Source organism: Pezoporus flaviventris, unplaced genomic scaffold, assembly GCF_033815535.1.
Source record: "Pezoporus flaviventris isolate CSIRO_AGI_PZ_B2104156 unplaced genomic scaffold, CSIRO_AGI_Pfla_v1 ptg000073l, whole genome shotgun sequence".
Classification (NCBI taxonomy): domain Eukaryota; kingdom Metazoa; phylum Chordata; class Aves; order Psittaciformes; family Psittacidae; genus Pezoporus; species Pezoporus flaviventris.
In genome coordinates, this window is record NW_026892621.1 from 6,349,278 (window position 1) to 6,361,789 (window position 12,512).

At 46.2% G+C, this 12,512-nt stretch overlaps 1 protein-coding gene across 6 annotated transcripts in view; it reads right to left on the reverse strand.

Moving 5' to 3' along the window:
- The window catches only part of FGD3 (FYVE, RhoGEF and PH domain containing 3), a 120,328-nt gene extending 111,764 nt beyond the window's left edge, over window positions 1–8,564 (reverse strand). For 4 of the 6 annotated variants that reach the window (XR_009746873.1, XM_061473057.1, XM_061473055.1 and 1 more), the window contains exon 1: window positions 8,215–8,563. Coding sequence is in view for 5 of the 6 variants with exons in the window: in XM_061473057.1 (XP_061329041.1) it covers window positions 8,215–8,227 (13 nt within the window). In the remaining variant the exon portion in view is untranslated. Of the gene's footprint in view, window positions 1–8,214 lie in introns of all 6 variants that reach the window. The other 2 variants (XM_061473056.1, XM_061473058.1) reach the window with 1 other exon arrangement.
- Between the last annotated feature and the right edge of the window lie 3,948 nt (window positions 8,565–12,512).

Below are 12,512 nucleotides of genomic sequence, written 5' to 3' on the forward strand. Positions count from 1 at the left end.
CTATAGCATTCATGTCATGCTCAGATCCCACATTTTTCAATAAACCATTGCTTTTTGTCTCATATATATATATATATATATACACATATATATGTATGTATACACATACACAAAGGGAGAGGTATCATTCCTTAGTCCATGGACCATCCCTATAACGTTCTCTGAATTCATCCAGTCCATGTTGTCAGGGTCCACCTGTTGTAACAGTCTCTCAGGGCATGAGAGACAGTGTGTAGTGTTGGACTGTTGCCTGCTGATGACACCGCTGAACTCGGTCTGGTCACTGCTGAGCTCATCTGGTTTCATCAAGGTTCTGTGGTGGGGTGATGATCTGAGGGAAGTCAGGGTCTGTCAATGGTGACCTGAGGACAGTTCCGTTGCTGCTGGCTTTCCAATGATTTTATTCTCTATTGATGATCATGACAGCACGTATCTTGTTTTCAAAACCCAGAGTGGCAGAGATAGGCATCAAGTTAAGGGGCTACAGAAGTGTTATATAGCAGGCAATAGCATACAATTAAGTTCATTGGCTGTTTTCCCCCAAAATTAAATCCCCTTGAGGTACACACCAGACTTCCCCATCTTCCCGCATTACCCACCAAGTAGATCCAAGTCCCTCAGCAAAAGCAATCCCACAAGTGGGTTTGCCTTTACCTGAAGCAGGAATAATTGAGACTGTTTTCCCAACAAATTCTTTATGCACACCACAGGAACTTTATCCTCATCTACAGTATGCAAAAGTTGTGACTAGACTGGGCCAGCCCTGTTGACAGATCTCCTCGTGTTGACCAACCAAGTGGCTTTTGGTAAATGTGTATCCCAATGCTTGAAAGTCCTACCACCCATTTCTCTCAGTGTAGTTTTTAACAGCCCATTGTACCATTCGATTTTCCCAGAGGCTGGTGCATGGTAGGGGATGTGATAAACCCACTCAATACCATGCTCTTCGGCCCAAGTGTCTATAAGGTTGTTCCAGAAATGAGTCCCATTCTCCGACTCTGTTCTTTATGGGGTGCCATGTTGCCACAAGACTTGTTTCTCAAGGCCCAGGATAGGATTCAGAGTAGTGGCATGGGGCACAGTGTGTATTTCCAGCCATCCAGTGCTTGCTTCCATCATGGTAAGCACATGGCGCTTGCCTTGGTGGGTCGGTGGGAGTATGATATAGTCAACCTGTCAGGCCTCTCCATATTTGTACTTCAGCCATCGCCCTCCACACCAGAGAGGCTTTAACCATCTGGCTTGCTTAACTGCAGCACGTTCCACGTTTCTGCTTTGACAGCCTGAAGTGTCATGGCCACCCCGGACTAAAAATAATTCACCCTTATGTTGCCAATCTAAATCCATCTGAGCCACTTCAATCTTAGCAGCTTGATCCACATGTTGGTGGTTCTGATGTTCCTTGGTGTCCCGACTCTTGGATACATGAGCATCTACATGGCGTATCTCCAGCACCAGGTTCTGCACCCAGGCAGTGATTATCTTGCCACAGTGCAGCAGCCCAGATGGGTTTACCTGTGTGCTGCCAGTTGCTCTGCTTCCATTGCTACAACCACCCCCATAGGGCATTTGCCACCATCCATGAGTCAGTATAGGGATAAAGTACTGGCCATTTTTCTCATTCAGCAATGTTCAAGGCCAGCTGGGTGTCTTTCACCTCAGCAAACTGACTCAATTCACCCTCTCCTTCAACAGTTTCTGCAACTTGTTGTAGGGGACTCCATACAGCCACCTTCTATCACCAGTGCTTTGCCACATCATGGCAGGACCCATCAGTAAACAAGGCATATTGCTTTTCACTGTCTGGGAGTTTGTTGTACAGTGGGGCCTCCTCAGCATGTCACCTCCCCCTCTGGTGACATTCTAAGTCTTTGCCTTCAGATCAGTCCATGATCACTTCCAAGATTCCTAGACGACTGGGATTTCCTACTTAAGCTCGTAGTGTGATCAGTGCAGACCACTTATTCCATGTAGCATCAGCTGCATGATCATAGAATCATAGAATAGTTAGGGTTGGAAAGGACCTTAAAATCATCTAGTTCCAACCCCCTGCCATGGGCAGGGACACCTCACACTAAACCATGCCACTCAAGGCTCTGTCCAACCTGGCCTTGAATACCACCAGGGATGGAGCATTCACAACCTCCCTGGGCAAGCCATTCCAGTGCCTCACTGGAATTACTGAGGCATTCCAGTGCCTCAGTAAAGAATTTCTTCCTTATATCCAATCTAAACTTCCCCTGTTTAAGTTTTAACGCATTATCCCTTGTCCTGTCACTACAGTCCCTAAGGAATAGTCCCTCTCCAGCATCCCTATAGACCCCCATCAGATACTGGAAGGCTGCTATGAGGTTTTCATGCAGCTTTCTTTTCTCAATGCTGAACAGCCCCAACTTTCTCAGCCTACCTTCACACGGCAGGTACGCCAGTCCCCTGATCATCCTCATGGCCCTCCTCTGGACTTGTTCCACCAGTTCCATGTCCTTTTTATGTTGAGGATACCAGAACTGCACACAATATTCCATGTGAGGTCTCACAAGAGCAGAGAAGAGGAGCAGGATCACCTCCTTTGACCTGCTGGTCACGCTCCTTTTGATGCAGCCCAGGATACAGGCTGTTATCATCAATGCCAGTGATATCATCATTGACAGTTGTTTTCCTTTTCAAGTCACGCATCCATTCAACCAGAAGTGGGGTGGGTTTTCCATCCCACTTTCTCCTGTCTTCTCCATGATCCCTCAAGTAAAACCATAGGGTGGCCCATGGTGTGTACCTCTTATATCTTTGGGTCAGGTGTCCTGTCTCTGCTTCCTCCCAGCTTCTTGTGCCTCTTTTCACTGGCAGAGCATGAGAGACTAAGAAGTCCTTGATCAGGGTAAGCACTACTGAGCAATAACTAAACCATCAGTGTCTTATCAGCACTGTTCTCAGACTAAAGTTGAAAACACAGCACTGCACCAGCTACTAAGAAGGAGAAAAATAACTGTTACAGCCAAACCCTGGACAAGAACCAAAACAGTAACCATATTAAGAGGAGAACACAGACAAAGGGAGAAATGTATCCTGATGATAACTGAAGGGTTATTCAGGTAGCCCAGCTCTGAGGTAGAAACCTTGAGCCTCTGTTATTGGAGCTTCTGAAGATGGCTGATGAAATCACCTCTCTGAACCCACCAAGGACCCTGCAGGGAATCCTGCAAGAGAGGACTGAGGTTATACTACGTAAACAACCTCCTCTCCCCAGCCTTCCAGCCCAGCTCCCCACCAAGCCCTCCCATAGCAGTCACATCACTTTCTGTCCCACACCAGGGTCTTAAGCCTAGCTAAACAATAAGAGAAGAGCAACCCAGAAAACAAGGAAGTGGGTAATATCAATAAACTCTGAAATACAATTGCATTTCACATAAAGGTGAAAATAGCAAAGAAAGTCAGCAACACCAGAGGAAAGAGCAGGAAGAACAGCATTCTGAGAACAGTATGAAGGCAACACGCTTGAAATAGCACCATTTAAACTCAGTAACTTAACCCTGAGAAGACAGGTCACAACTGCACACCTTGGTATTGCTCATAGACATACATGGTGACTACTGCCAGAAAAAGCAGTGGCCATATCAATGAGGAAACAGAGGTGCACGTCAGGCTGTCATTCCATTTAGCACTGCAGGAGAAGACACCATGAGCTAGCACTTCTCTGTGCTGGCCAGGACAGTATTTGCCCGGTATCAAGGCATAGCAAGCATGCAGTACTTCAGTACCAAAAACTCCTAATGACAGCTAAAACAGATAAACAGTGAAAAGCTACAAAGTGTGAAATCAAATTCAAAGACCCATAAAATTTTAAGATAGTGCCAAGCATTAGATGTAAATATAGTTATACTAAATCTTGCTTTTAGGAGCTGGCTGGGGAACAGGAGGGGGGAGATAGTGGGAGGGGCAAAAAGTTCCACTGGAAGCACTTTCCAGTGTACCTCCACTATTGTTCCACCGACAAAGGCCTTCTCAAATTTCACTACTCATAACCTCCAAACCAGCTGAAGTGCCGTGCTTGTGACTGACTGCCTTCCAATTACTGTATGCTCCACTGAACACAACATTGATCTGCAAACATCTCTTCCCAATTTCACATAAATTTTCATGGTGGAGGTCTGGGGTCCTGTGCCTGGGGGACTGGGCTCCGTACTCAGTGAGTTCATAGGAGCTAGTAGAGGACAAGAAAATTAAGAAACCTGAGAGCTGGTGGTGAGCACACAGTGTGACCTGAGAGCTGCCGCATCATGGAAGAAACTAGCTCAGGACCTCAGTGATACTCCCTCATATTTTCTCTCTCTCGTTTGTACCTTAGTCCACCTCATCTCAGGCTATCCCAAATTCTCTGTTTCCGCATCCAAAAAATATACAAAGATGTTGGTTTTGGTTGGGGTTTTTTGTTTGTTTTTTTTTTTAACTTGAAAGAAACTTCCAATTCGTTCAGAGAATCTGGAACAAGAGACTTTTTACCAATGGTATCAATATTCATCATTATGTAAAAATGATAAACCAATGGCTGTCAGGAAACGTTCATTTTCACATTAAACTTTGGCAGCACCAACACAAACAAATACCGCAGTAGTTATTGCTACTTTTAATCTGCCACACTATTTACTCAAACAAGTTAATATCTAGACAATCAGCTCAGACCTCTAACACAGTATCTGTATCCAGTCCTGAGAGCTACTTTGTTTTTATCACTCACCTTTTTTAAATGGTTTCGAATTCTGGAAGTTTTCAGTATTTAGTAAATGAAAAATATTTTAAATGGTTACAAAATAGCTCGAAGAAGAAAATTAATCTTACTCAGAAGCATCTTATAGGTGCATACCTTTAGTAGAAACCAGTGTATAGTCTTAGCAGAAACAAAGCATTAACTACATCATTGTTGCATTTGCACTCTCTGAGCTTTCAATCCTCACACAGCCCACTAGGTCCCACTCACTAACCACAGCAGGATCATCTGCACCAATATTATTGATGTCTGACAACCTCAACAAGACCCCTAGAACAAAAAAAGGTAGAAACAATTTGGGAAAAAAACATGTAATCATTATTATTGAGCTAGGTCAGCAGGAAAGCTCCACTCAGGAACATCCAGTGCACACTGAGGCAGACGCTTTACAGACACACAAGAAGACAAAGCTGTTCCAAAGACCTCTTACAGAAGTTAGTTCATTTTTCATCTGAAACCAGTGGGAAGCACGTGGCTTTTACATAGCATGTCAGAGGGCAGCAGTCCCCATATCATCCCATCTCACAGTTTGAGAACAAGACTTCCCCAAAACCAAACCCATAGCGACCTAATCAGGGAGTTCAGAGCAGAAAACCCTTGGGATGCTTTGAAAAACTCAACCACAAAGCCTGTCCTGAAAACATGCAATGCAAACAATGCACAAATAAAAAATTATCACCTTGGATTCTGACTTCTGAAGTCTTTCCCTCAGAGTGGCCCAGGGTTTTGACAACCTGCTTCCACTGCTACTGACCCAAGACAGTCTTCCTCATTCTGGATCACACTATGGAAGCCCATCCCACACAGAAAGCAAGCCATGAGGACCATCACCACTCCATTTATGATTCCATTCTTTTTGTTGGTTTGAACATATCATCCTCTCTTGCATCCCTGAGACACTTCAAATAAGCTTCCAAATCCCAATCTCCTCATACATTACCACCTCAATCAATGTTTGGAGCCTCAGAGATATCCATAGGAACTCTGCAGGTCAGTATTTGCCATGGCATACTACGCTCGACTAGATTTCCTTGATGAAAGGCAACCAAGTATCAACTTTTTCTTCCCTGTCTCTGTGGAAGATACCTATTAACAGCTTGCATCTGCACATTTGGCAGCTCCTTTGGGAAGAAAGTCCCGACTTCATTTTCATCAAGAGTTTTAGACATAATTTAAATGCAAAGAGCTGCACCAAAAGGGACTGGACAACGGCAATTCCAGCTCCATTCAAGAACTGAGTCAGGACTACACAAGCAGAACACATCTGATCAAAGTCACAGGAGCAAGCAAGCTTAAGTCTCTACAGCATTCCATGAGATCACCAGAGTCCAGGTGCTGTAACTCTGAGCACAGAAATAACTCATGGAAGACAACCACAATCAACAAAACTACATATTCACACATACCGTGGAATATCTATAGTACCTATCCACAAGGATCTGACGTGAGAGTCCCAGCTCCTTTTAACAGGTTGCTAACACAGGTATTTCAGCTCCTGCAGTGTCCAACCCATGTGGGAGGACCCATCTCCAAATTTAATGTACTGAAGATTGGTACCTGTGTAGCTCAGGAGGTGCCAGAAGTCAGACTGGCTGAATATTCCTGGACCCAGTGCAGATGGGGAACCTCAACAGGCCTGCAGCTCGCTGGAATCTTGATCTGCCTTTACCTACCTCAGAAGTGGGCCAAAAACTTTCAGTTTTTTGAGTATTTATTTCTTCAAAGGAAGGAATTCCTTTAAACTTAACTTCATTGTTATCATTTTTCTCTAGTTTTACTAAAGAAGTAGATATACAATATAAAGAACTAGGTCATAAATGCGCTAAATCAAGAACAAACCCAGCTTGCTTGTTTCATGGTATGATTATAGACACAGCTCTGCTACTTTGTATAACTGAAGTATTGTAACAGCACTGTGAAAACCAGCTTTATATTAAATATATATTTGTTATAAACCATACATAAATAATTTTATCAATATCCCATTTACATTCTGCACACTTCTCTGCTTGGGCAACAAACCCAATTCTGGTCATTAACAATTGCCAGCAGTCTCTTCACTGCTTGCTGCTGCTGCAGATCAGGCACTGCAAGAAGCGGTTAGTCCCAGACTCTTGTAAACTGTAGAGCCATTTTCCTTTGTGTTAAAATTCCCTAAAGCTTGCAAGGGAGCTAAGGTAGAGTATATCCCTTTAACACATTTTAACCACTCAATATTTGGAATGGAAAATGTGACTTAGGTACTGAGGTTTAAAAAACAGCTACAATGTATGCAGCCAATTTTCTAAACATGAATCTCATAAGGGTTTTCAGGGTGGGTTTTTTTTCCTTTTTTTTTTTTTTTTTTTGCACGAGAATGTAAGGCTTACAAGAGGCAGCCAGCTAAATGCAACGGACCATTATGGCTCAGAGGTTTCCAATTTGCAACTAGAAATGGTTTACACTACAAGTACTAACAGCTCCAAAAGGTATTAAAAAGGCAAGAGTGGAGAAAAACTCAGCATAAGTGCCTAAATATGGATTGGCAGAAAATAAATTCAATCTATGCAGTTAATGCTAGTCTCACTAAAGTAAGCACGTAACAAAACTGGTTTTATGTGGCTTTAGGAGAACTAAAAATATATTTACACATACAGCACTATTATTTGCACATATAGTACTATTACACATATAGTACTATATTTACTCAAACATGCAACCTCTGAGCATTGTCAGCCACGCAGGGACAAGGCTGCTCGGTGCCTGCAGACATCCACCAGGTTTGAAGGGAAACACCGCAGGAGTACTTCACCTCCACCTAGCAGGACCGGGGCAGCAGCACTTGCCAGTCCCAGCTTCAAAGCTCGGGCCTGAAGAGGGGCTGGTCGGGCCCCCACAGACAATGGGTTCGCCTCAGACGCACAGCAGCCCGCGGCGGAGGGCGGGGAGGGGAGAACAAAATCAACACCAAGAAAAGTTCAGCGTGCCTCCGGACCTGTCCAGGCTGCTCCGGGGCAGGCCGGACCTCCGCCCCGGGGCAGTCCGACCCCCGCGTTCCTGGGTGCCGCCGCTCCGGGCCAGGCTCAGCACCCGGCGAGGGGAGCGAGCAGAGGAAGGCCCCACCGCCGAGGCAGCGCCGGCCGGCCGGGCAGGGCATGGCAGCGACCGGTGTGGGCGCACTGCTCGACAGGGCAGCGCTGCCCCTCCAGGCCTTGCACACCTGGAGCGGAGCCGGCCCAGGGAGCGGCCTCTTCCGCGCCCACCAGGGTGACCCCGCAGACTTCACCCCACCGAGACCTCCCCCCCCGCCCCACTCCCCAGCCCGGGCTCCCGCGGCCCCTGCCCGCCCCAGCCTCCGCTGAGGAAAAGACCTGGCGGGCAAGCCCGGGGCGCCCACGGAAACCTCTGCCCAAGGGTGCTGGGGCAGATCCCCGGGCGGGCAGCGGGGCCCGGCACGGAGGGCGCAGCCTTACCCTCCGGCTCCATGTGCTCCCGCCGCCGCGCTCAGGCGCTCCCTAAGCTGCTGCGAGTCGGGCCGGGCGGCGAGCCGGGCAGAGCGGTTACAAAGGCGGCCGCCGGGAGAGGGGGGTGGGCTTCCTCTCCCTCCCACTGCAGCTGCAAAGCGCCATGAGGCGCCGCGAGCGGGACAAGGCGCCCCCAAAGGCGGTGGAGGCGGGAGCCGCCCGCCTCGGGCCGGCCCAGTGAGACCGGCCGCGGGGGCCACGCTGGCTGCCGGGATAATACGTGCCGCTCCCGGCCCAAGAGGAGAAGCCCGCCCGACCCTGCAGCTCGGTACGGCCGGAAGGCGGGGGCCGCGCTGCAGGCCTCGGTGGCGCGGAAGACCCCCGGCCCCCGCCTCCTTCCCGCCCAGGGCACCGGGCGCCTGCGGTGCGAGGAGCGCCCACCCGCCTGCGCGGCCCCGCGGGCAGCGCTGCTGAAAGCTCCCGCTGAAGCGAGCTAGTCCCGAGCGGGCGGAGGCCGCGTCCCGCTCCCTTCAGGGGAGCCCTTTGGGCTCTGCCGGGACCCGGGCCGCAGCCCTCGCGCACATCGGAGCTCCGAGGCTCCCTGGTTCCTTGCTCAGTTTGTCCCCAAGGCAAAGTCCAAAATCGTGGCAAAGGCAAAAGAAGGGGAGGTCTCCGGGCTCCCGCAGCAGCAGCTGCTGCCTTTGGAGCCGAAAGCTCGGTGCAGCTGCTGGATCCGGCTGGGAACGGCGTGTCCTGCAGGCACTGTCCGAGCAACGCAGACGCGAGCCCTGGTGTTTCGTCCCCTCAGACACAGACAACCTGTGCCCTCTCCCAGAAACCCACGCCAACACACAGGGCGTCTTGGGCAGCCGCAGCCGAGGCGGTGCTCCCCGGCTCCCTGCTCTCTGCCCTGGAGAGGGAGCAGGACTGGCCGGGAGCGAGGAGGACGACGCTCGCCTTGGCGGGCAGCAGGCCATGAGCAGGGCGCTGGTGAAGTGCCCCTGCTGCAGCCGGAGTGAAACCGGTCTGTTATGAGAGGTCCGTGTCAAAGGAGAATTCAGGGTTCGGCTCCTCATTGCAAGGAGTGAATAATACTGAGCAAAACAAATGCATTAAGCTTGAAAGTATATATCAAGCACTCTGTCTCTGAAAGAATGAAACAGTGTAAAACTATCTTCACAATGGCACTTACCTTCAGGGAAAAAGAAAACCCCAAAGCCCAGTAACTTCAGAAGTTAACTACACTGGACTTCAGTCTACTTTTTATTACCCAGTAATTGGTCATTGCACGTTATCTTTCCCCTGAAATGTCCAACTTTGATGTAGGCCCCCTTATGGAAATACACTTTTGAGTAATTTCAGAAGCATCGTAAAATGAAAAAATAGTTCTGTAGTGAAGTTCTTAAAATTTATTAATTTGAACTAATTATTCCAGGATAAAAAAGGAGTAACAGTTCTAGAGTAACTCTTAGTCTGCTTTATCATGAATAAACCAACCTGGGTTTCTTCAGGTTACTTTTGAAATGTACCTGTTACTTTCAAAAATCTACTCAAAGCATTAACATACAGGTGCTAATGATTTCACTGGTGAGACTCCCCACATTTATTGCTGTATGAAGTAGTTCTAGCTCCCTGGAATCAGTCCTGTCCTTCAAGATAGTGAGGCCAATAATCTCTAAAGTACTTTCACCAGAGCAGATCTTATCTTACCAACTAGTGCTGCATGCTCATCAGATATAAGGAGTGTTCAGCAGAAGAAACAAACTCCAAGCCAGCATTGTCAATGCTATAAAGTATAAAGCTGACACAAAACAACTCTAAGCGTATTTGATATAGAATCAGAGCACCAAATAATCCGCATTCTTTAAAAGGATTTTTTTATTTCCTGACCAATTCTTTCCCCACACAAACCAGCATTTTGGTTTGATCCACCCCCCCACTCCCCATGGAAACAGAGCATTATATTTATTGTAGGTGCTTTTTTCAACTCTCAGAGTCTGGTATTTACAGTGTCTCATTTGTATCTGACCAGAATCAGTGGAATAATTCTGGAGGGAGTTTGCAATTGAAGCAAACATTAAATTGCGACCATTACTTTTGTCCAGCTAAGATTGCAACAAAGGCCTGTTTAATTTTTTTCACATCTAAGAATCAGCCATTTCTTCAGCCAGAGTGAGTAGTGCTGAGTCTCAGGGAGCAGTTGCAGCAGATAAACTGTGAAGAAAAGAAGAGCTCTTTTTTTGCACCTCTGTCAGAGAGTTGAAGGAATAGTAGAAGGTGGGCTGACACTACCAGCAAAAACGAAAACCTGTACAGATCTGGTTTTAGAACAGGAAGGGGTTTGCTGGGACACTTCCTCTGAATATTGTAACTTGTTTTCCCTCTGAATCAAGAGGCATCCAGTCTTTTAAAAGCTTGAGGAACAAAACCGGGATTGTGCTTTGCAGCACAGTTAATGACTCCTGATCAAAAGCACAGGATTCAACCTTTTATTGAGTAGCAGGCTGTAGATGGGTATCCAAAAAGGATAGTCTTCCTGACTGTGCTATTTCAGGTACCCAAGCTGCTTCCCTTCAATGTCTCATGCAGGAAGTCCTAATGGGAACAAGTCTGTCCCTCTTGTCAACATTTCTTTCACTTCTGTCATTCCTAGGCTTAATCTCAAAGAAATCGAAGTTTCTATTAAATAGAATAGAAACTGAATAGGCATTGAATAGAAACTGAATTTTCTGCATTGAAATGGATCTTGCTGAGCACCTTAAGGTCTTAGTTTTATTAAATCTTATTTGCAAATGCAAATTGCAGTTTGTATCCAGTACATTTTACTTCTTTCCTTTAAGCTTTGAAGCATTGGACAATGTCAAAGAATCATAGAATAGGTAGGGTTGGAAAGGACCTTAAAATCATCTAGTTCTAATCCCATGCCATGTGCAGTGATGCCTTGCACTAAACCATGTCATCCAAGACTACATCCAGCCTGGCCTTGAACACTGCCAGAGACAGAGCATTCACAACTTCCTTGGGCAACGCATTCCAGTGCCTCACCACCCTCACAGTAAAGAACTTCTTCCTTATATCTAACCTAAACTTCCGCTGTTTCAGTTTGAACCCGTTACCCCTTGTCTTGTCACTACAGTCTGTAATGAAGAGTCCCTCTCCAGCATCCCTATAGGCCCCCTTCAGATACTGGAAAGCTGCTATGAGGTCTCCATGCAGCCTTCTCCAGGCTGAACAGCCCCAACTTCCTCAGCCTATCTTCATACGGGAGGTGCTCCAGTCCCCTGATCATCCTCGTGGCCTCCTCTGGACATGCTCCAACAGTTCCATTGAATGTGGTCTTTATCATGGAATATTTTTTATTGTTTTCAAACCCTTGATTTCTAATGCACATGTATGCAAAGGTAAGAAAAGAGGGTCAATGAATAAGTGTAAGCAGTTAGTAAAGTTCACAGAAATACTCATTCTTTCTCCCCCAAAATGAAAAAAAAATTGTCATATCACATAAAAATTCTTTTACAGGAAGAGCTCTCTCAACACAAATTAATTCTCCCTCATGGTAGGCTTTGCAGTTAAATAAGGATTACCATTTCATGCCCAGGGAAGATAAACCCCAAGAGGGTAAAAATAACCTCTTATAGATTTAATGAGACACTGGAGACCAAGAAGCTAAGGCTTTGCAAATACACGGGGTTTATCTGACATGCTTCTCATGTAAGAGGGACATGTTGTGTTCTCTTCTGGATGATGTAAACCTCAGGGTGACCCTCATGTGCTTTTGCCATCATATGACACTCTACTGAGTCTACAAAGTTCTTTTGTGTACAGAGTCCTTATTTATGACTCCCAGAATTTTGATCATAGCTTTTTTTTCCTCCCTTTCTAAAGAGACTACTTTTCTTTTGAAGATGAAGTTTTGAAGATTACTCTAATATGTCTTTTGAGTATTTATGCAATCTCATTTTTGTGAATTTGAAACTGAATTTTTTTTCAATTGCAGAGAGAGAAGTTCTGCTTTATTTCTCATTCACAATGAGATTAAACCACCAATTGCAACAAAAAAAGAATTGACATTGATGGCAGCACTGAAACTAATTTGGTTGCTTTCACTTTAAATTTGAAAAAAAAAGCGGGAAAAAATGGTTCATCAAAGGTAGCATTCTAGGGAAATATTTTGAAGCTGAAACCCTTCTGAGACAGGGTTTTGGTTTTCTTTTTTAATGATACCTTAAGCAAAAAGAAGTTTATTCCACATTCACCAACAGCAGTTACCAGAGCAGCCAGGAATCCAGAGGGGAAAAAACCCACAG